Source organism: Schistocerca gregaria, chromosome 5 (genome assembly GCF_023897955.1).
Source record: "Schistocerca gregaria isolate iqSchGreg1 chromosome 5, iqSchGreg1.2, whole genome shotgun sequence".
Taxonomy (NCBI): domain Eukaryota; kingdom Metazoa; phylum Arthropoda; class Insecta; order Orthoptera; family Acrididae; genus Schistocerca; species Schistocerca gregaria.
This window is the reverse complement of record NC_064924.1, coordinates 174,986,601-175,011,778: the sequence shown is the minus strand read 5'-3', so window position 1 is coordinate 175,011,778 and position 25,178 is coordinate 174,986,601. Positions and strand designations below refer to the sequence as shown.

Genomic DNA, 25,178 nt, shown 5'->3' with positions numbered 1-25,178 from the left:
GTTGGTGAATATTTTTGGGCTGAATTGTTGTTAACGATGAGATCATTTTTCGTGTAGTGTGCGAACAAAATTCTAGAAAAATATAACAACATTTATAAGAAAATGAATTTTAAGATGTTTGGATTACGTAGGAAACTACATTAATGTGCATCAGTATTCCATCCTCGTATTTGCGAGCATACCGTTCTCTTAATAGTATTTATTTGTTGTTTTGTTTGTTAATTTATCACTGTACATTTGTTAATTTTGCGCAGGATTAATATCACAGAACAATGAAATCCGTAACCACTAATAACAATAGCTGTTATTTTTAGAGTTCAGCAATCCTCGCTGAATATGGTAGCAGCCGGCGCAAACCTCACGGGCAGGGAGTTGTAGCGTGTATTGCCTGCCTAGCAGACTGTTAGGATCAGTCTAGTATTTAACGAACTTAATCGTAAATTTAAACTGTTCAAATACAACACAGAACGTTAATTATTTCAAATAGGGCTCATAATATTGCCTTTATATTGTTCTATCAAAACATGACTTTTATTGAAGGTCAGCCTTTAAATTGACATGTCTAAATTACAACTGTTTTCGCTATTCAAGGAGCAGCCTTTAATAATCGTTATCCAGCTCCTTAATCTACAATTGATATTGATTAGAATGAACTCGAGATTTTCGTACAAACAATTACACTTTCTGTGGTCTTTGGACACATGAAATATTACCTTACATTGCGAGAATGTGGTACACATTGTACATGATACGCTGCCAGCGTAGACTGCCGCACAGCTCCTGTGACTATTTAACAATTATGGTCCACTGACTAATTTAAAAACTAGTCAAGTCACTGTATACATTCACAAAGTGCTCCAATGAAACAGCCTGGTATGTATTCAAGTGGACAAGGAATGATAAATTTTGTCAGTTAGTTCAGGCAATATCTGTAGCTCCTTTTCACGGTCGACTCAGGTCGCTATATAGGTTGACTCAGCAGTCCCTACCGATCCATTTTATGTAACCTGCACTATGTGTGTATCAGGACCGGTATTCAACAGCCACGTAATCAGTACAAGTTCACTCTCAGAGTTTTGGGCGACTGTTATCAAACGAAATCATACTCTAAAAAATATAAGTGGTGACTGGCGCCGGCCGTTGTAGCCGAGCTGTTCTAGGCGCTTCAGTCTGGAACCGCGCGACCGCTACGGTCGCAGATTCGAATCCTGCCTCGGGTATGGATGTGGATGATGTCCTTAGGTTCGTAGTAGTTACCCAATGTCTCCAATCTTTCTTTGTGTAATTGGTGTAGGAGTCACACAGACGTTTATTCATTTTATAGTACCTAATCTTTCTTAAATGGATCAGAAACATTGTATTATAAAGTCTATTTCACTATCGAAAAAGACGAAATTATGAGAAGATAACAAAATGGGAAGCGTGGAAGTTCGTTATACAGGGTGAAAATTAACAGAACCGACAAACTACAGGGACGGATTCCTGTCTGGACATCGAGGAAAAAGGATCCTATGAACATGTGTCCGGAAATCCATCCTCGCCTTGGTACATGCGCTGACCACGTGCCGCGTGTTTCTTGTGTGTTGCAGGCTGTGTGACTGACGCAGCGTACTGTAAACAGCAGTGGTTTGTGTACAGCTAGTCAGGTGGAAACGGTCGAGGGACAGCACGGTAATACCAAAACAAGTACCCTCAGAAACACCAACCACAATACGCAACATTTCTAGCCCTTTTCGAGCGTTTGGGTGATCATGTGTCCTTTGAGATAGACGAAAGTGCTGAGAGGCGGCGGACAGTACGTACATCAGATCTGGAGCTTGTACCAGGTCTCGTTTCAATATCCTGTAGAACCCGGTCTGGTGTACGCAGATCTGGTGTAGGCACAGTTCGTCGCCTCCCTGTACGTTCATCTGTCTGAATGGACCTATTATCACACACACGCCCAAACAGTACATGAAATCTTATGTGAAGTGGTTGGTGTCTATAAGGATAATTGTTTTGGTATAGCTGTGCTACCTCTCGAACGTTTCCATCTGCTTGGCAGTACACAAACACTATCTCGCCTTGTTCTCGATACAAAAAGCGGACCATTCTGCTGCTCATAGTACGATGAGTCAGTCGCACAGCCTGCAACACATAAGGAACACACGGCACGTGGTCAGAGGAGCAGTCTTTCGCCAGCGCGATCTATCGTGGGGACGATGCATTTCCGTACACATGTTCATAGGACTTTTCTTCCTCCATTTCCAATCAGGAATGTGTGTCGGTTTTATTATTGTTCACGCTGCATAACCCACTGAAGAGATTAGTATATGGGATGATTCAGCTACCCCTACGACGTCGTTTTATTAAACCTCACATAACACAACACTGTTCTTGAGAAGTACTCTCTTGAGAGGCGAAACACTTTGTCAAAAGTCGCAGAATCACTAGTAAAGCACGTAAAGACCTTTTTCACAAATTTTGTTTGTGGAACAACTTAGTCACTTCAACTTAGCGAGTCATATATTTGTTTTTTAATTGGGTTATACAGGGTGAATCACATAACACTTGGGGCGCAAATACTTCGGACATAGAAGACATTATCGATATGCTGTTTTCATGTAACTGATTTGTACGCAAGGATGCGTATTTACAACCAACATACAGATTTTAGGAGGTTGACGAAAGTGCAGTGTTTTACAACAGTTACAAATTTTTAAATGGGACAATGCCTGTTGACAGCAAAATTCTAAAAGTAGCATAAATGGGAATGCCAGTGGTGTTTGTTGCAAGAAGCTACTGGAAGTAACTTACGAGTTATCATATTGTGAACATTGTGAACACTGACAGCTGTTTGTTTAATACTATTGCTTAGGTGCTAGGCGATGACGTTATGTTCGTTTACATTGTGTTGTGTGTACTCTTCGATTAATACCGACGATTCTGTCACGTACTGTGCGAGAGTGGACGTAGCAGGAAGTGTTTGGAAGATGTTATTTCCCAATGCGAAAAAAACGTATATCACCATGGTTTATGGTGAATGTAGAGAGTATGCTGTTCGTTGTGCAACGTGTCCGCCGAAAGATATCGCAATAGACGTAAACCTCTTCACCAATTACAGGCGATATGAAACGGCATATTACTACTGGTTGCTGTCTAATTTCCCCTAAAATGCTAGAATGTGTGCAGCAATTGTTGCATGACAGACTGCAAGGTTGTAATGACGCTGGTAGTGGTCAATCTGAGCAGAGGCGATACGAAACGGCATATTACTGCTGCTTGCTGTCTAATTTCCTCTAAAATGCTAGAATGTGTACAGCAATCGTTGCATGACAGACTGCAAGTTTTAAAGACGCTGGTAGTGGTCAATCTGAGCAGAGATTTCCAGGGTACATAGGTTGTTTATGTGTCATAGCCCACAGAGGTATTAGTCCTTGTTAGGCTTTCGTTTGTCCTAGACAATATGACATTTAACAACACTGCACCTCCGAAGACGTATTGACATCTGTGCATGGCTCCACCTGCGAACCCATTTGAAATTCACATTCGTTTGTGCTACAACATGAAACAAACAACTGTCAGTGTTTACAACGTTAAAAATGTGATATCTCGCAAACTACTTTCACTAGACTCCTGCAACAAATCCCATGGACATTCTAATTTAGTCTACTTTAATTGGTGTTCTGTCAATAGACATTTTTCAATTTAAGTATTTGTACCTTTCGTAAATAAACACACATCTGTAAGTTATAACACTCTGTGTATGCGCTGCAAATGCGGGTCCCTGATTATTGCCGGCCAGTATGGCCGAGCGGTTCTAGGCGCTTCAGTCCGGACCGCGCGACTGTTACGGTCGCAGGTTCGAATCCTGCCACCGGCATAGATGTGTGTGATGTCCTTAGGTTAGTTAGGTTTAAGCAGGTCTAAGTTCTAGGGGACTGATGACCACAGATGTTAAGTCCCATAGTGCTCAGAGCCATTTGATTTCCCTGCAATGACGGCTTCCTTTATCGAAATATTTGCGGTCCACGTTTTAATTACTTCGCACTGTATACCAGAAATTTGTTATTTCCACACTCCCATTTCGATGTTTCCTGTTAATTCTGTTGTTTCCGACGGTGAAACAAACGTTGTAAGACAACGTTTCTGAACCATTTACGGAAAATTAAATATTATAAACGGAATACACTTGCAGAGACATCCAAAACCAATATGACTACGCTACTAATTACGCAAGGAAAGATTGGACACACTTAAAAAAAAGGTAAGGTATATCTCGGTCCAGAAATACCGTGTAACTCACAGCCAGTCACTTGTATTTTTGACAGTTCAAAATGGTTCAAATGGCTCTGAGCACTATGGGACTTAACATCTGTTGTCATCAGTCCCCTAGAACTTAGAACTAAACCTAACTAACCTAAGGACATCATACACATCCATACCCGATGCAGGATTCGAACCTGCGACCGTAGCGGTCACGCGGTTCCAGACTGAAGCGTCTAGAACCGCACGGCCACACCGGCCGGCTATTTGTGACAGTGTGATTCCTTTCGCTAACAGTCACCCAAAGCTCTGAGAGGGAATTTGTATCGATTACGTGGCTGTCGCCGGACTGGATAGCATTCCTAATACAGATGTAGTGCGGACTGCATAAAACGGATCGGCAGGGGCCACTAAATCACCCTGTAGATTGGCCATGGTCTGTAGTTGGGCTGTCGTGTTGCGAGTGTCTCCTATTGCGGCCCGCAGTGTATGGCAGCGGTTGTGCTGTGGCGATATCGAATCTGAGTCGAAGGATGAGCCAGCTTTGTTTAGGCCAGGACAAAAGACACACTACTCAGCTGCTAGCTCTCTTCAGTCGTTTGTGCACAGTGCGCTGCAGACTTAAAAGCGCGACCTGGTACCGGTAGCGTGGACACTGCCGCAGTGTGCTCAGAGGCCCTCGCTGCCGCTGTTGCAGATCACCAAAGTGGACCGCGGGCTGCGGCGTCTGTCGCGGCTGCAGCTGCTGTCGCTGGCCGGCAACTGGCTGCACCGGCTCCCAGGGCGGCGGCTGCCCAGCGCGCTGCGCTCCCTCGAGCTGTTCGCCAACCGCCTGCAGGACCTCAGCTCGCTAGCAGAGGACCCGCCCTCCTGGCTGCTGCACCTCGGGCTCGCGCGCAACCAGCTCTCCGACAGTGAGTACCGCTCGCCCTATTTTCTCTCTCTCTCTCTGTCTGTGTGCTCCAGCCGAGCTCCCTGTCCCTAAAGGTGCATTTACACCTGTTCGCCTTGCGCTTAGCCGCTGTGCGGGTGCAGCTCGCTCCACACGGAAGTAGAGGCGCCCAATGTGACCACGGGTGTGAATCGTAGACTTACTAAATAAAAACTAGACCGCGCATTGGCGCTACTGTCACGTCCTCACATTGAACGTGATAGAAGCCGCCATTTGCAGGGAACCAGTGCGTAAACATGGTTCGTTCGTGTGCTGCTTTTAATTGTAACAGTAAGAATGGAAGCAAAGACGAAGACGGAAACAATGTTACATTTCACAGGTCAGTCATTTCTCGTTGTTCCTTACTTTATTTTACTTGTATATACAGGGTGTTTCAAAAATGACCGGTATATTTTAAACGGCAATAAAAACTAAACGAGCAGCGATAGAAATACACCGTTTGTTGCAATATGCTTGGGACAACAGTACATTTTCAGGCAGACAAACTTTCGAAATTACAGTAGTTACAATTGTCAACAACAGATGGCGCTGCAAGTGATGTGAAAGATATAGAAGACAATGCAGTCTGTGGGTGCGCCATTCTGTACGTCGTCTTTCTGCTGTAAGCGTGTGCTGTTCACAACGTGCAAGTGTGCTGTGGACAACATGGTTTATTCCTTAGAACAGAGGATTTTTCTGGTGTTGGAATTCCACCGCCTAGAACAAAGTGTTGTTGCAACAAGACGAAGTTTTCAACGGAGGTTTAATGTAACCAAAGGACCGAAAAGCGATACAATAAAGGATCTGTTTGAAAAATTTCACCGGACTGGGAACGTGACGGATGAACGTGGTGGAAAGGTAGGGCGACCGCATACGGCAACCACAGAGGGCAACGCGCAGCTAGTGCAGCAGGTGATCCAACAGCGGCCTCGGGTTTCCGTTCGCCTTGTTGCAGCTGCGGTCCAAATGACGCCAACGTCCACGTATCGTCTCATGCGCCAGAGTTTACACCTCTATCCATACAAAAATTCAAACGCGGCAACCCTTCAGCGCCGCTACCATTGCTGCACGAGAGACATTCGCTAACGATATAGTGCACAGGATTGATGACGGCGATATGCATGTGGGCAGAATTTGGTTTACTGACGAAGCTTATTTTTACCTGGACGGCTTCGTCAATAAACAGAACTGGCGCATATGGGGAACCGAAAAGCCCCATGTTGCAGTCTCATCGTCCCTGCATCCTCAAAAAGTACTGGTCTGGGCCGCCATTTCTTCCAAAGGAATCACTGGCCCATTTTTCAGATCCTAAACGATTACTGCATCACGCTATCTGGACATTCTTCGTGAATTTTGGCGGTACAAACTGCCTTAGACGACACTGCGAACACCTCGTGGTTTATGCAAGATGGTGCCCGGCCACATCGCACGGCCGACGTCTTCAATTTCCTGAATGAATATTTCGATGATCGTGTGATTGCTTTGGGCTATCCGAAACATACAAGAGGCGGTGTGGATTGGCCTCCCTATTCGCCAGACATGAACCCCTGTGACTTCTTTCTGTGGGGACACTTGAATGACCAGGTGTACCGCCAGAATCCAGAAACAATTGAACAGCTGAAGCTGTACATCTCATCTGCATGTGAAGCCATTCCGCCAGACACGTTGTGAAAGGTTTCGGGTAATTTCATTCAGAGACTACGCCATATTATTGCTACGCATGGTGGATATGTGGAGAATATCGTACTATAGAGTTTCCCAGACCGCAGCGCCATCTGTTGTTGACAATTGTAACTACTGTAATTTCAAAAGTTTGTCTGGCTGAAAATGTACTGTTGTCCCAAGCATATTCCAACAAACGGTGTATTTCTATCGCTGCTCGTTTAGTTTGTATTGTCGTTTCAAATATACCGGTCATTTTTGAAACACCCTGTAGTATTTCCATGGAGAAATAATACATCATGATAGTTTGTTTTTGTTTAGATTTCCCCTTACAAATGATCTTCTAAATCGGAAATGGATAGTTGCTACTCGGAGAGAGAACTTCTAACCGACGGCAAATCATTTACTGTGCTCTATTCATTTTGAAGAGAATTGTTACATGGGAAATTATGTAAATAGAAGTCAACTGAAGAACGATTCTATACCGACAGTATTTGGATTTCCAACTCATTTGAAAGAGGTATAGTGTTTGCAAAGCCAATTAATGCAAATGATAAATGTAGGAGACAGCATATTGTTCTATAGCCTAACCTGATGTCTATATTTACACCTTATACTATATCTCATAAACTTTCTGGTCGAATAATCAAATGTTGCATACTCAACCGCTTTCAGAGGTGCTATCAGTGTCCAAAACTAATGTGCGATTGAAATACCTACGGTATTTAAAATGATATGGTATATTACTATTAATAATACCAAAATTTGAGTGTAGACAATACTGTGCTAAACAAACGTAAGCGTGCAAAATGTACACAGTAGTCGGCAAGAAGCAAACAGGACCTGACAGGAAAATTATGTGAATTAAATAATAATCGTACTGTCTGCTACTTTCAAAGTTTCATGTAATTATCTAATGCAAATAGCTCGATGTAAACTCGCTCCACCTAGTCAGGAATGAGCTTTACATTCTTAAATTTCGCGTCTCTATGCAGACGTATTTCTCAAATTAGGAAACTTCATTCATTTAAGTATACTTTTAAAACAGGCTCGAATACTCAGTATCTTTTTTAACAAACATGTGTTTAATTTGTGCTTCAATTTGTTCTTGTTGCGTCTCATACACTTCAAATCACTACCCCAGTACTAGGATTCATCCCTGCAAATGGCGGCGATCAGCTGCTTCAATTGGGGCACAGTTGCCTGGCTTCTCCGCTACGGCGTGATAGGGACTTGGTGTGAATGGGATCACTGGCACGCACACGTCAAGGAAGACACATGCACCTGCAAGCGTGTCTCTACTTGCACGAGGACAAGAACAGTCTCTGGCGACTACGCACTATTGGTACAGGTATAAACACACCTTAACTTCGCGCTCTAGCATGCGACTCAACAGACAGCTACTGTACGGAAGAAAGAGCACTCCCACTGCCACATCAAATGGAATTGTTGACTGTGTCACGTGTCTGGCATATCGTGAAAACTTGTACCGGTCAGCACCGAGATAGTCGAGCACAGAACAGGCAAAACGCGTGATGTCAGCGGGCTTCATTGTGGGTACGACGCTCCATCTCTGAAGCTTGCAGGCACAGAGTTTTCAAGTGTCGCGGTATTAAGAGCATTCCGTGAATAGTTCGACGTCGGGAGAAACCGTTCTAGCGAAGGTCATCTGCCGTAGACAACAACGTTTTCATGGTAGGGAGTGTCCGTTGATAATTGTGGGTTGTGTCAGATGACAGACACGCCACACTACAGCAAATTATAATTTGTCATCGAAGCCGAACAGTGCCCTCCATCTCGCTGTTTCTGCTACTGCTGTAGGAGCCGACGAACAATCGGCACTCAATTGGATAAAATTGAGGAGGGGGGGGGGGGGGGGAAGGGACATATTTACCTGAAGTACAGCTAGTTAGTGCAACCGGTGTAAGTAGGCTGTTCAGGTTTCCCTATTGGTAATGCCGCGTAAGGCTCTGTATGAAAATCACTGGCTGTGCTGTGTGCAGTCCATGGCTGGTTGACATTGTTGTAATATTCGCTATTGTAGCGTTCGGCAGTTGGGTGTTATCAGCGCAGAGCGTTGCGCAGTTGGAGGTGAGCCGCCAGCAGTGGTGGATGTGGGGAGAGAAATGGCGGAGCTTTGAGAGGGGAGATCTGGACGTATGTCCATCAGAGACAGTAAATTTGTAAGACTGGATGCCATGAACTGCTGCTATATATATTACGACTTTTGAATACTATTAAGGTAAATACATTGTTTGTTCTGTATTAAAATCTTTCATTTGCTAACTATGCCTATCAGTAGTTAGTGCCTTCAGTAGTTTGAATCTTTTATTTAGCTGGCAGTAGTGGCGCTCGCTGTATTGCAGTAGTTCGAGTAACGAAGATTTTTGGGAGATAAGTGATTTGTGAAAGGTAGAAGTTAATGTAAGTCAGGGCCATTCTTTTGTAGGGATTATTGAAATTCAGATTGCGATGCGCAAAAAATAATGGTTTGTCAGTTTAAGCAGAGTCTTGTATAATTTTTCTAAGGGGACGTTCCACCTGTTATTATTTATTAATTCCTTTAGCTCCTTATGTGGAGCATAGGGCTGCAACAACGGTCTCCACCCTGTTCTGTCTTCTGCTTGTATTTTCACTTCCGTTCATCCTATTCCTTGCTGTTGACCTTCTGCTTCAGCTGATCGTCTCCACGTCATTCTGCACCCGCCTCGTCTCCATCGTCCCTGAGGGGTCCAATAAAGTGTTGCCGTCACAATATGTTCATTTGGTCTCCTCTGCATATGTCCTAAGCATCCTCATTTCCTGCTTCTTATTTGCAGCTCAATTGGCTCCTGTTTGGGTATTTTCCACAGTGTTTCGTTAGAAGTGACTTTTGGCTACCATATCCCAGGAGGTTCCTCAGACATCTGTTGTTGAATGTCTGCAGATTATGGATTAGCTACTTTGTCACTTTCCATGTTTCACATCCATATAGAGTCACAGATTTTACACTACTTGCAAATATCCGTAAATTAGTCCTCAGTGTTATTTCTTTTGATCTCCAGATAGAGCGGCTTTCTTGATGCGGCTGTTAATGTCCTCTGTGGCACGACCACGTGGTGTAATCACGCTCCCAAGGTAGCAAAACTTATCCACCCTTTCGATTAACTGGCTGCCAAGCTTTATCTCTATAGTGTTGTTATCATTTCTCCACGTATCTTTTGTTTATTGGACATTAATTTTCAAACCGACTTTCTTGGCTGCAGATTTCAGATCTTCTAGTTTCTTTTTCGTGTCGTTGAGGCTGTGTGATAGAAAGCAAAGGTCACGTGCAAAATCTAGGACTTTTAGGTGTGTTCCATTGGTCAATTTTTTTCCTCTCACTTTATCCATTGCTTGCTCACTACTATGTTAAACAGTATCACTGAGAGCATGCAGCCTTGCTTAACTCCTGTTTTCGCTGATATCGGATCTGAAAGCAGACCTTGATGTTGAATTGGCAACTGTAGTTTTCATTGCACACTTTTCAAGAGCAGTTATTTTCTTGGGAATTCCAAAAGTTTGCAGTGACTTCCATTTTTTTATTCTAATTATACAGTCGAAGACCTTTTCAAGGCCTACAAACGGCATGTAAAGCGGCAACTGGTATTCATATGAATGTTCAGCTGTTATTCTCAAGGTCTTTATCTGGTCAATGCAAGAGCGATCTTCCCCGAAACCTACTTGTTCTTTTCTTATTTTCTTGTCTAAATATGCTTTTATCCCATTTAGAATTATTCGTGAGAGGATCTTGCTTGGGATTGACAGCAGGGTGATGCCTCTCCAATTATCACAAACCGATAGGTCTCCTTTCTTCGGGAGTTTGATGAGCATGCCTCTGTTCCGATCACTCGGTACTTTTTCATTCATCTATATGGCTCTCAGAAGAGGATGTAAAATTTCTTTTGTTGTAGACTGATTTACTTTGAGTAGCCCTGGAGTAATATTGTCCAGGCCCAGAGATTTTCCGGTTTTTATTTGTTGGCCTGTATTAGCGATTTATTCTTCGGATGGCGGTCCTACGTTAATTGGCATATTATGAGGGAGTCCTTCCCCCTCCACTTTCAGCTGAGTAACAGTGTCATCTGCAGTTTCAGAGTTTAGATCATTCTCGAAATGTTGTTTTCACCAGTGCATTTGGTAGTCTCGATTTATGAGTAGTTTTCCTTGCTTGTCCTTGATTGGCATATCACCACCAAATTTATTATTTGACAGTTTCCTTGCGATCTTATTAGGGTCTTTCTACGGCATCTGTTAGCTGGGTCCTCCACCTTTGCTGCGATATTATCGATGAAGGTTCTTTTATCTTTTCTGGAACTCCTTTTCATCATCCTATTTAATACTAAAGTTCCTGATAGATTTATGTTTTTACTTCCTTTGTCTGTGCCCAATTTAGCCGGAGTGTTACCTTCCTCCTCCACTCTATTGCGCCCCAAGTACGGTCCGAGGATCCATTCTTGTCTGACGCAATCCTTTGTTCCAAAAATTTAATCAGCAGTCTGTGCATAGGCCTTTTTCACTGCGTCCCATTGACCCTCAATGTCGTTCTCTTCGATTCCTCTGCTAAGCACTTAAAAAAGATTTCCCAGTTGAATCAAGAGCTCTTCTCGGACTTCTGTATTATCCAAGTTTCCAAACATAAACCTAGTCCTCTTGTGACAACAACGTCTCTTGTATGCAGCTATTTTTAGTAGTATGTAACCTCCAATGATCAGGTTAAACATGCCGCACAAGTCTATGAGATGTTCATCATTGTCACTTCGGGTGCCCAACCCATGTTGTCCGATAATCTGCTCAATCCCATGGTTATCATTCCCAATTTTTGCATTAAACTCATCCTTCTGCAGGGGAATGTCTCTTTTTATACACTTTTGTAGCGTTTCTTGGAGTTTGCTGTAAACCCTGTCTTTCTCTACATCCTCAATCATTTCTGTCGGTGCTTAACATCGTACAATGGTCACTGCTCTTACCCTCGTTGTAAAGCGAGCGACTATGATTCTCTGTGTAATTGGGTGTACGAAAGTACTGGGCACTATACATTGAAGATTGAGTTGTTTGGCTCGACCCCCCACATGCTACGGTACGAAATTATATATTTTGTTACACTCAGCTTAACTGAGTGGCCCAGAGATGTGGCTGGTCACAACATTTGGCAATGTTCTTTGTCGTAGGGTGCCAGCTCACACCTGTCGTAAACTCAATTTTTAAGCTGAAATAAAATATAACGACACAATTGAGGCAGGTATTGCGGTGAAATTTAAATTATTGAGTCACTCGCGTTGATTTATAATTTGAACAGATTGTTTATTTTTGTTCAATATATTCACTAAACACTTAAAATGCAGTCTGAAGGGCTTTTACGAAAGGGCAGCCGTTAACAACTGATGCTACAAAAGTTCACTATAAAATTCATATGTCGCGACCACGACACTCGACAGTCTGTTCACAATTCACAAAATACACTCTTGTCTACTGTCCTAAACTACTATATTGCGCTCCATTTGATGACTTGCGGACGTCGCTACATACATACTTGTCCCCGAACGTGGCTACCAACCCATTACCATCGCCAGATTCGTGGCACATCCGTCTTTAGCGTCGCTCAAAACCAACTCCCTGTCCCCAGATGGGCGGCACGTCCAACTCTTAGCCTCGCTCAAACTCAACTGACCTCGAAGATGGCAGCCCTATCCAACCCTCGAAACGACTGCCTAACTCAAACAATGGGTGACAAAAATTACGAATATTCTAAAATTAAGCACAGAAACACATATGACATATTGTAAATATGGAAATTTTCCGGGCAATAACAATTTAAAGTCCAGTTTTCTGTACCTGCCACCGTTTTTTCACAAATAATGTTCTTGTGGCATGATGTTGCTTTTACCGAATTTTTGATACCAAACATGCATAAACAAATAAAATACATACTTAATTACTCATCTACCTCTTTAAACTTTAGAATGCTGGCGCTAGTTTCGTCTCTTTAAATTTATTAATTACCAAAAACACAGTTTCTCTCTGTCGAATGCTATATTCCGACCTCTCATAAAAAACTTTACAGATTCTGCTAAATCGGCTATGATTGCTCGATGCAGCTCTACTAGCCGCATCCGTATACACTTTGTTCATATGAATCGGCCAAAGCATTGCCAAGGTATTAATTTTTGAACTTTCATAAATTTACAATTTTTATGACGACAGTAACTTTTGAACTATTAAATATTTTTGTGGCGCTTCTAGATAATTAAGCTTTACATATTTTTCTGTCCTTGGGTGCCAACTTGCACCTCCGTGTCACTCTTAGATTGTTTTTATCAGTTTTTCTCTAGTATATAAATTACTGCAAGCGCACCGACATGGCCATACGCTTCCTTGGCAAGCGTCCACTCGGGTTTTTCCAAGGCCGTGTAAACGCTAGTAGCTCCCCACGGCCCCGTAGCAACCACCAACCACGTGCTCTGCGGCAGAAAACTGCCATTCTAATCTCACCCCACAGTTTGTAATCCCACAGGTGCCATTCTATCAAAGACTGCTTTTGCTTTCCGGTCTAACCTTAATGCCACTCCATCACTATGAGTTTCATACTTTCTTCAAGAATAAAGGAGGTTATGTCCTTCTTTGGTTGGCTTGAACATGAACCTTCCCAAAACAAAAGTAATATCCAACAAATGGGTCCCAGCTGGAGATGTGAAAGTCAAGGACAGTCTACTAGAATAGGTCAGTGAATATGGTTTAAGTGGCTCTGAGCACTCTGGGACTTTACATATATGGTCATCAGTCCCCCAGAACTTAGAACTACTTAAACCTAACTAACCTAAGGACATCACACAACACCCAGTCATCACTCAGTGAATATGTCTACCTTGGCCAGATTATAAATATGAAGGGAGACATAAGGCCAGAAATCTATCGACGCATCAAGCTTGGCTGGCAACCATTTGGGAAGAATTCAAAAGTATTCAGATAAAAAATGTCAGTAAATCTGAAGAAAGCAGTATTTGATCAATGCATTCTTCCTGTGATGACGTATGGCTGCGAGACATGGACACTGAACTCATTTACAAAAGGGAAACTCAGGACAGCACAGAGAGCCATGGAGAGATCAATGTTGGGCTATACAAGAAAGGACAGGAAAAGGCCAGATGACATCCAGTCTGTGACGAAGAGTAGGTTCCTTGAAATGGCAGTGGGCTGGCCACGTCGCAAGAAGAAAAGACAACAGATGGACGAAGCTAGTACTGGAGTGGAGTCCGAGAGAGCACCGGAGGTGTAGAGGAAGACCACCAGACAGATGGGACAAAGACTTCAAGAAGATCGCTGGTAACACCTGGCAGAGAACTGCCCAAGACCGGCCCACTTGGAGAAGACTGCTGAAAACCTACTTGAATCCACGACTCGAAGAGGCCACGTCATCTAATCAGTCCATACACCCTAGCTCGATGGAAGGGCTGTTCTCTTGACCGCAATCTAGCTCACTGGAATTTTCTGTTGGGATTCTCTCTCTTACACTCTGAGGGTCCTCTCTCTCTCTCTCTCTCTCTCTCTCTCTCTCTCTCTCTCTCTCTCTCTCTCTGCAAAGTAGCAGTTACTGGTATTGGTTTACCCTGGCTATTTTAGTATTTTAGTTCTTCCTGGTGAGCGTTCCCCTACCTGCGACCTGAGAAGACGCCAAATGGGGGACCAGTAACCCCTCACATCCGGTCAACAAATGAATATATCGGAGCTTGTGATGTGCAGTTTCCGTACAATACTGTAAGCCCAACAAGTACTTTTCGAGAGGTCTTCCTAACATTTAAACTTACACTCTCTGATCAGAAGTATCCGAACAAGTTTCAATTGACATTAATATCGGGTGTTTCCACCCTTTACCTTTTCGAGAGCTTGAAATCTGATGAGAAGACTTTCAATAAGGTCTCTCGATGTCTGTGGAGGAATGGCAGCCCATTTTGCCTCAAGAGTCGAGGCTAGAGAATGTCGAGCGCTGAGTTCTGAAGCGAAGTTGACGTACTGACCCTGCCAAAAGCTCTTTCATGGGGCTGAGATCGGGATTGTGGAAAGTCCATTTCATTTCAGGAACGTTATAGTGCACAAACCATTGCCTCCCAAATCTGTTTTGTGACACGCTGCATTGTCGAATTGATACAAACAATGGCCCTCTACAAACTGTTCTAGTTTCATAGAACACAATGCTGTAAAATTTGTTCATATTCTTCTGCATTTATCATTCTCTTAAGCGCAGTGAGGGGATCACACACTAACCACGATAAATATCCCCATACCATTACACTAACTTCTCTGTACTTCACTTTTGCCACTACACATGATGAAAGGTAGCATTCTGCTGACATTTGTCACACCCAAACACTTCCATCGGACTATCAAAGGTTATAGCGTGATGCATCACTCCAAATCAGTCGTTTCCAGTCTTTCACTGTCCAGCGACGTCGATCTTTACAGCAGCTCAAGCCTCACTTGACAGTGACTTCAGAAATGTGTGGGCTATTATAAGCTGTTCGAACATTTTACGCCATTCTTTTTCACCTCCTGAGCACAGTTACTGTCTGGCTGTACTGCAGGTAGCACTTTGGAGCTCATGAGTGATTCCCTCCGCTGACTTCATTAGATATTTTGCAGTCACCGTCTGCAGTGCTCGACAGTCTCTAAAACCACACCTAAACCAAGACCAGACAGACCTCATGTACTGACGTACACGGTCTTGGTTTAGGTGTGGTTGTTTCTTCGCATTTTCACTGCACAGTCACACTACCAACGACAGTTTTAGAAGCGCCGAATAATGTTCCTGATCGATTTATTACTCAATTGACGTTCAGTGACTAGTCCGCGTTCGAAGGAACTGGGCTCTCCTGATCGACCCACTCTGCTGTTACAGCTCCTCGACTGACAACACAATTCTCCCGCTTTTTTTTTTATACTGGTGGGCTCGCCTCTCGTGAACCTAGTGGCCAGTTTCACATCACGTTCGGGTGCCTGGATGCTTTTGACCCAATACTGTATTCCACATATAGGGTGAACTTACCTTGTAACCCTCGTGTGGGTAAGTACAGACATGTGCTGTTAACGAGAGCTCAACCCAGAAACCATGTATCTTTTACCGATACAGAGCTGCAAGTATAGTTTAAGAAAGGTAGGATATATCCCATTACTTGGTCCCTCATGTTCTACTGCTTCGGGATTCTCTATAGGTCTTTGTCTGCGAATCGATAAGACACCTCCCCCTCCCCCAGTTCGTTTCTCCTCTCCTTTCCCCCTTCCCCCCCCTCATCTGTACAGGTCCCCCCCCTCCCATTTGCCCTTGGCTTTGGTGTGTCATGTTCGTGCCAACTTTTTAGTGCAGTGTTTTAAGCGAGTGTTGAGTGTTGTGCGTCTTTTCCGAAATGTCGCTAACAGAAATCATATTGAGCGTGATTTTTATATCTCATGCGAACAGAAACCAGACTGTCGCCTTTTCTTTTTAATTGCCTGTCTACTATTTTCCCTGTCTGCTTCCTGTGTCTTTAATTAGCATCGCCAACCCTTTGTTTTATGTTTTAACTTCCACAATTTCCTACCACTTTAAAATTGAAGTCGCCGTTTTTATCGCCTGCTTTTATGTTTATTATAATCTTCTTCTGTTTTAAAAATCTGTAGGCAGAAGAGCGTCGTACTAGGCGGCTGCCAGCCCGCCCCTTTCTGGGGGAATCGTAACCCAATAAAGGAAAAAAATCGAAAAGCGAGTGACAGTTCTTTGGTAGTCTGGTGGATGAAGATTCGAATCTCCGACTCGGACGACAATCTCAAATACGATTCAAACATGGGCACTTTAGCAAAATAACAACGAAAATTTACAGCCGTACCCATCTCTATCAGGCCTTACTAATTTACAAACAGCCCAAGGGAAGACTCAATCCCGCATTTTATTTATACCTCACTAATTTCTGGCGGAATAGTTTCCATCCCTAGTGTTAGGCCATTACTCATCCTCTATACTAAAACACGTTCAGTCAGAATACGTTACGTCTATTATGATTTCTGAACGAGACGGCATCTAACGAACAGGAAGCGATTAAGGAAGTTAAGATTCCGAAAGAACCGGCGTGGCAGCTGGTAGTTCCCACGACACCGCTGGCCACCGGTCGCGTGTCGGTCTTAACGGGCCGCTGTGGAGACTGCGAAATTTATGAATGAATGGCTCATTAGCGCCCCGCTTACCGTCTGCGTGTAATATATTTTTGCCTTTGCAAATGAACTGTGAAATATGATAATGGCCCCCTAACACGAGAAACCCATTTCGTTGCGTACATTACACTGATTTCCCCTCCTATGCCTACAGGTTATGTGTCAACTTTTATTTAGGTCACAGCAGTAGCAGGAGTCGTTGGTTTCGCGCGTCACCACATTGCAAGAGCTTATGTCACCTAATCCTTAGGAGTTATACAATAACTTTCAGCATTAAAATAATCAGAGCTAACCGCTATTATCCAGTATACAGTACACAAACCTAACGCAAGGGCATCAGAGACGAGAGCTCTTACTCTTGCACGAAATTCTAATTTCCAGCTACCTTCTATCAACGTTATTCTCTGACGGAGATGCCACTTTTTCCTGAAAGTTGTAAATGGTACGAAGAACGCACAACCCTAATGTTCCTGGCTAGCTAGAAATGTTATCTGTATCGGTGAGAATAGCCTGCATATGGATGTCAAAAAGATTTAAGGTAATAATGATGGATTTTCGCTTCCCCAGTAGTGGTTTATTTCCGATGTCGTCGTCTGGTTATGGATAAAACTAGTGTGTCGCAAGGTAAACCACAAAAAACGAAGGACTGTTGTCATTTAAGGGGAACGTTCTGAAAACACTAAAAAAAATCAAGTATGTTGCACGTGCGGTACAAAGGAACAGTTTAAATACCCTGTAGATGCTTGACAAAGCGGAATAAAGTAAACGTAAGTATATTCAGTTTTGATATACAGGCAGTCCTCCAACTCCTCAATATATAAAGCTCATTTCTAATCAACATATCTTTACATTTTAGAAAAATATTAGTTTCACGTAACTGACGATAGTCAGAAGACAAAACAACAAATCAGTGTTGACAGCAAATTGTAATGAGAGTAACGCAACCTAACATTATGGAAACAACAATACTTTCATTTTAAGTCCTACGTTTTGGTAAATATACGTAGCATAACACTGAAAAATCTTCATTCATCGTTGCCGAGACACTGGAAGAAAATATCAACTGTACTGCAAATATCAGAAACCACACAGCCATCAGTATGTGATCATAAGGCATACATTTTTCTGTTCATATTTTCCGTTACTAATTTTATAAACTTAAATACCATGATCTCAAACTGTACGTGTTACCATGCGAAATTACTGCAAATGTTATTTGACAGAAAACAAATGAACTCACTGAAGGTGGGGAAACTACACCGACACATGTTTTGGTGTTAAACAAGAAGACTTCGCGTTTGCTCAGAGCAAACGGTGTTCCCATAATTATGTATTAGGAAGCAAAGATGGACAATAAGTGAACTTCAATCACAACATGAAAATAAACTTCGTCGACGTATAACACTTAATTTAATTCTTTATTAACAGCTTTGGCTGACGTGTCTAGTAAATTACACAGTTTGGAACTATCAAAAAACCATCTAGAGCAGCTCACAAAATTCTGATCGTCTCTAAAAGCGCCTAGAGGATCACATTTCGTAGACGCATTCACGGGTGGATCAGTTTGCATAAACGAACAACAAAGGGAAAGCCGAAATCATAAACTATGAGTTTAAGAAATCGTTCACTGCGGAAGATCGTGGTGCGATCAAGCGTTCGATCATTTTTCTATGTTTAGTTTTGTGAACTGAAACTAGCATAAACTAAACTGCTATTTTTTATAACTAGTGCATCTGTGTTGCTATCCTGAATAATGCGAGTGGTGTAGTTACGAAAAAAAACTGTCTGATCAAATGAGACCCCAAAAATGAAACCGTATTTTTAACTAACTTCAGCCAACTCAGTCAGAAGGCCAGGACTGTAAACTAAATAAGCCGTCCCGTGAAACTGTGTTGTGCGGGTCAGTGAGCATTGCTGCAATGCGTCACATTGCAATACGTGATTTGCAATTCCAACACGCAAGCTAAAAGGATAAAAATGCTGCATAAAATTCCAATTTTAGTTTGGAAGAAAAAATAATCACGAATGTTTCAGTGAAATGACGCAGTGATTTTTACATGTGCAGTCTGACTAAAAAAGCTGCCATACACTAAATGATATACGTGCAAGTGTAACATTTCAGGGTGAGAATAAGACTCTCTGCATATGAAATGAAGTCGGGAATGAACTTTACTTAAACTGACATGATAGAGGAAAGTGGGGCAATTAGGCGCGCCTAAGGCATTTTGACTATATTCTTTACACTATAAGTACCTAGAGGCTCTAATTTTCATATAAAAAAAATGGCTCTGAGCACTATGGGACTCAACTGCTGTGGTCATTAGTCCCCTAGAACTTAGAACTACTTAAACCTAACTAACCTAAGGACATCACACACATCCAAGCCCGAGGCAGGATTCGAACCTGCGACCGTAGCAGTCGCACGGTTCCGGACTGCGCGTCTAGAACCGCGAGACCACCGGGGCCGGCTTTTTCATATCACATTACCCGCATCTGTTTACCGCAACATATCGTAAAACCATAAATATACCACTACAACCTTTAGAAAAAGAATTGTTAATTGACATCACTATAAGTGGGGTAATCTGGCGCAAGTAATAGTGTAACGTATTTAACTCCGGACATCTCACAATACAAAATATGTTGTTGTTGTTGTGGTCTTCAGTCCTGAGACTGGTTTGATGCAGCTCTCCATGCCACTCTCTCCTGTGCAAGCTTCTTCATCTCCCAGTACCTACTTCAACCTACATCCTTCTGAATCTGCCCTTCAATACTAAACTGGTGATCCCTTGATGCCTCACAACATGTCCTACCAACCGATCCCTTCTTCTAGTTAAGTTGTGCCACAAACTCCTCTTCTTCCCAATTCTGTTCAATACCTCGTCATTAGTTATGTGATCTACCCATCTAATCTTCAGCATTCTTCTGTAGCACCACGTTTCGAAAGCTTCTCTTCTCTTCTTGTGCAATATATGTATTGAATATTATGTCTATTAAACCAGACACTGAACAAGGTATGCTGCAAAAAGAAAATAGCCAAAATATCACTTCAATTATGCTAAATAGGAAAGAAAAAGCCTTGCACAGTGCATTGCGAGGTGATACAGCTGTTCTGAGCAGCGCAGGGTCCAGTGTTACTGTGTTTCGCAAAGTACAATAAAGTCTGAAAACATGAAATTCGTTCATGTGGAGAGGGTGGCGGAATTTGAACTTGCTAAATGACTGAAAGTAATTTATCCGTTAAACAACTGTTTAACGAAAGCTAATAATCATCACAAGATCTTTACACAAACTTTTCTTTTACAAGAAATATTTCTGGATCACGAATTTAATTATTAAATTAGTAAAGGAGCGATAAAACTATTAACTTCTTAGTGCAAGCCATCTGAAATGATAAATTTACTTTGTCACGTACGAACAGTGAATGTAACTAACTTAAAGTAGTGAAGAAATAATTCCATTAAATTCTTCCGTTATTCAAGCACATCATAACTTCGTGTAAGCAAGCATTGCAGCAACAATATTACCTGACAATCTTCACTTGTCCAAATAATCTTTATCAAATCATAATTCACAGTTCATCCGTCAGTGTATCGTTATGTCTGTGCTCTGCAAGCTATTTCCATCCACTCAGTAGCATGGCCAATACCCGAGTCTCTCTTGGCTGCTTTTAGAATACAGCGACAATTGTACTAGCAAGCAACGATCACACTACTTGTACGCAGAACCTCTGTGGCAACACATACCGTCTATTGAAAGCCTCTGTTTGAAAAATGCTTACCGTGCAAATATGAAATATGATACATCCAGTGAAAATAGAAAGGCCACCTCATTTCCCTTGAATACCAAAAATAAACTAAAAAAATTACAAACATCGCACAAAATCTCAAATGAATGACATAAAAATAATCACCACCGACGATGACTGCCGAAAAGGACTAAAGTGGCTGTCTGACCTTCGAAATCCTGCACTGCGAAATAATGGGAGTTCGCAGCTTCCGTGATGGGACAAAACACACGTTACAGCTGGTTACAGCAGAGGGCAAGGAACAGACGGGTACCTCTACAGGCAGAGTAGAAGCGACGGCTGTAGTTACCACAGTTAATATATCAGTGAACAAGGGTAGGAGAGTGTTACTTCCAGAAGCAGAGGAAAAGCAGTTGTTAGCATCACACTTAGACAGTGAAATCCGATTATGTGGTTCCAGTATGATGGTGATAGGGAAGTTGTGGACCAAGTTTAAACAGCTTGTAGATCGTGCTCTGGATAAGTATGTGCCTAGTAAGTGGATTAAGGGTGGAAAAGACCCACCATGAGTTTGTAACGAAGTTCTGAAAATGCTGAGGAAACAAGGGCTGTTGAACTCTAGGTTCAAAAGAGAACGTGCAAATGACTACAGGCAAAGGATAGTTTAGATTCGTGCATCTGTGAAAAGAATGGGAACAGGAAAAGGTTAGTCAAGATTCGTGCATCTATGAAAAGATCTAAGCGCGAAGCACAGCTATCAATGTCATTTATTAGAGAAAGAGCTGGCCAAGAACCCGAGAAAATTCTGGCCCTATATAAAATAGATAAGCGGGTCTAAGGCTTGTATCAGCTCAGTCGTTGTCCATTCTTGGCGCCAGTAGAAGCCTAAAGTTTTAAATTTAGCGTTTAAGATATCGTTCACGCAGGAGAATCACTTAAACATCGCGCCATTTATATTTTTACGTATGGAGGACATGGTAATATGCATCACTGGCGTAGAGAAACAACTCAAGGATCCGAAAGCAATTAAGTCTCCAGGTCCGTATGGAATGGATTAGACTTTACAAACAATACTCTACGGCACTGACTCCTTATACAGCTTGCACTTATCGCAAATCTCTCGCTCAGCGCGAAGTCCCAAGCGAATGGAATACAACCACTGGCGACACCTGTATATAAGAAGAACGGACCTACAAAATTCCAAACCAATATCCTTAACATCGTTTTGCTGCAGAATTCTAGGACATTCTCTGAGCTCTAATATATAAATTTCCTACAGACCGAAAAACTTATGTCCACGAATTGGCACAGTTTTAGAAACCATGGATCATATGTAATTCAGCTCGCCCTTTTTTTACGTGGCACAATGCGAACTAGGAATGAGCAACAACCAGATTCCATACTCCTAGATTTCCGAAAAGCATAAAATGGTTCAAATGGCTCCAAGCACTATGGGACTTAACATCTGAGGTCAACAGTCCCCTAGACTTACAACTACTTAATCCTGACTAACCTAAGGACACCACACATATCCATGCCCGAGGCATACTTCGAACCTGCGACCGTAGCAGCAGCGCGTTTCCGGACTGAAGCGCCTAGAACCTCTCGGTCACATCGGCCGGCACCAAAAAGCGTTTGTACGGGATATTGTCGAAGTTGATTGACTGTAGAACGATACAAGACATGAGTTCTAGTTGGTGTGATGAATGGCAGCTAGGTCTAAGTGTAGAAAAATGTAAGTTAATGCGTTTGATTAGGAAAAACAAACCTGTAATGTTCGGATACAGCATTAGTTGTGTCCTGCCTGACACAGTCACTTCGATTAAATTCCTGGACGTGGCGTTCTAAAGCGATATGAAATGGGTTGTGGTATTGAAGGCGAATGGTCGACTTCGGTTTCTTGGCAGTATTGCAGGTAAGTGTGTTTCATCTGTAAGGCAGACGCCATAGAGAACGGTAGTGCTATCTATTCTTGAACATTGCTCGAGTGTTTTGGATCCCCAGCAGATAAGAATAAAGGAAGACATCGAAGCAATTCTGAGGCGGGCTGCTACATTTGTTACCGGTAGGTTCGAACAACACGCAAGTGTTACGGAGTTGCTTGGAGAACTCACATGGGAATCCCTGAAGGGAAGTCGATGTTCTTTTTGCGGAATGCTATTGAGCAAATTTAGAGAACTGGAATTTGAAGGTGATTGCAGAACGATTCTACCGCCGCCAACATATATTTCGCGTAAGCACCGCGAAGCTAAGATACGAGAAATTAGGGCTCGTACTGAGGCATATATACATAGTCATTTCTCTCGCTCCATCTGCGAGCGAAACACGAAACGAAATTACTATTAGTGATACAGGGCAGTCTGCACCACGCACCGTACGCTGGCCTGCGGAGTACTTATGCAGATACAGTTGTCGTTGTAGATCCGCTGCAACGCCCCTGTCTGCTGGCAATAGCAGCGACCTCTATCTAAAGGGGCTATCTCAGAATGTGGAACGAAGATCCTCGTAAATAGTGTACTGCCTAACTACAAAATGGCGAACAAAACATGTCACTAGAATTCAACAGAAAATGCTTTCCGATTTACACTCCTGGAAATGGAAAAAAGAACACATTGACACCGGTGTGTCAGACCCACCATACTTGCTCCGGACACTGCGAGAGGGCTGTACAAGCAATGATCACACGCACGGCACAGCGGACACACCAGGAACCGCGGTGTTGGCCGTCGAATGGCGCTAGCTGCGCAGCATTTGTGCACCGCCGCCGTCAGTGTCAGCCAGTTTGCCGTGGCATACGGAGCTCCATCGCAGTCTTTAACACTGGTAGCATGCCGCGACAGTGTGGACGTGAACCGTATGTGCAGTTGACGGACTTTGAGTGAGGGCGTATTGTGGGCATGCGGGAGGCCAGGTGGACGTACCGCCGAATTGCTCAACACGTGGGGCGTGAGGTCTCCACAGTACATCGATGTTGTCGCCAGTGGTCGGCGGAAGGTGCACGTGTCCGTCGACCTGGGACCGGACCGCAGCGACGCACGGATGCACGCCAAGACCGTAGGATCCTACGCAGTGCCGTAGGGGACCGCACCGCCATTTCCCAGCAAATTAGGGACACTGTTGCTCCTGGGATATCGGCGAGGACCATTCGCAACCGTCTCCATGAAGCTGGGCTACGGTCCCGCACACCGTTAGGCCGTCTTCCGCTCACGCCCCAACATCGTGCAGCCCGCCTCCAGTGGTGTCGCGACAGGCGTGAATGGAGGGACGAATGGAGACGTGTCGTCTTCAGCGATGAGAGTCGCTTCTGCCTTGGTGCCAATGATGGTCGTATGCGTGTTTGGCGCCGTGCAGGTGAGCGCCACAATCAGGACTGCATACGACCGAGGCACACAGGGCCAACACTCGGCATCATGGTGTGGGGAGCGATCTCCTACACTGGCCGTACACCTCTGGTGATCGTCGAGGCGACACTGAATAGTGCACGGTACATCCAAACCGTCATCGAACCCATCGTTCTACCATTCCTAGACCGGCAAGGGAACTTGCTGTTCCAACAGGACAATGCACGTCCGCATGTATCCCGTGCCACCCAACGTGCTCTAGAAGGTGTAAGTCAACTACCCTGTCCAGCAAGATCTCCGGATCTGTCCCCCATTGAGCATGTTTGGGACTGGATGAAGCGTCGTCTCACGTGGTCTGCACGTCCAGCACGAACGCTAGTTCAACTGAGCCGCCAGGTGGAAATGGCATGGCAAGCCGTTCCACAGGACTACATCCAGCATCTCTACGATCGTCTCCATGGGAGAATAGGAGCCTGCATTGCTGCGAAAGGTGGATATACACTTACTAGTGCCGACATTGTGCATGCTCTGTTGCCTGTGTCTATGTGCCTGTGGTTCTGTCAGTGTGATCATGTGATGTATCTGACCCCAGGAATGTGTCAATAAAGTTTCCCCTTCCTGGGACAATGAATTCACGGTGTTCTTATTTCAATTTCCAGGAGTGTAGTTCAACAAAGTGGTCAGAGGATGCTGCATCGTTTCAAAACTCCACTGTCGTTCGAACATTGACAATACTCATAAGAAGACTGATTCCGTTTTGTTTCATTTACACTTCACTCATACGTTGCACTCGCGTTCAACGTCCTGACACGCAGCAGAAATCGATAAAGTAGGCACTGCATTAAGCAAAACCGTGAGTAAGTGTTACTCGTAAAATCAGATACCGAGTGAGCTGGCCCTTTGGTTAACACTGTGGTCTCGCATTCGTGAGGACAACGGTTCAGATCTCTGCTCGGTCATCAAGGTTTAAGTTGTTCGTAATGTTCGTAAATCGCTTAAGACAAATTACGTGGTTATTCCTTTCAAAAAACACAGTCGATTTCTTTTCCAATCC

At 43.4% G+C, this 25,178-nt stretch overlaps 1 protein-coding gene across 1 annotated transcript in view; it reads left to right on the top strand.

Moving 5' to 3' along the window:
• Nucleotides 1–4,778: 4,778 nt before the first annotated feature.
• LOC126273271 (leucine-rich repeat-containing protein 43-like) overlaps nt 4,779–25,178 on the top strand; it is a 254,891-nt gene continuing 234,491 nt past the window's right edge. The window contains exons 1-2 of the mRNA XM_049976815.1: nt 4,779–4,842; nt 4,893–5,159. Of these exons, the coding sequence (XP_049832772.1) occupies nt 4,779–4,842; nt 4,893–5,159 (331 nt within the window). The remainder of the gene's footprint in view (nt 4,843–4,892; nt 5,160–25,178) is intronic.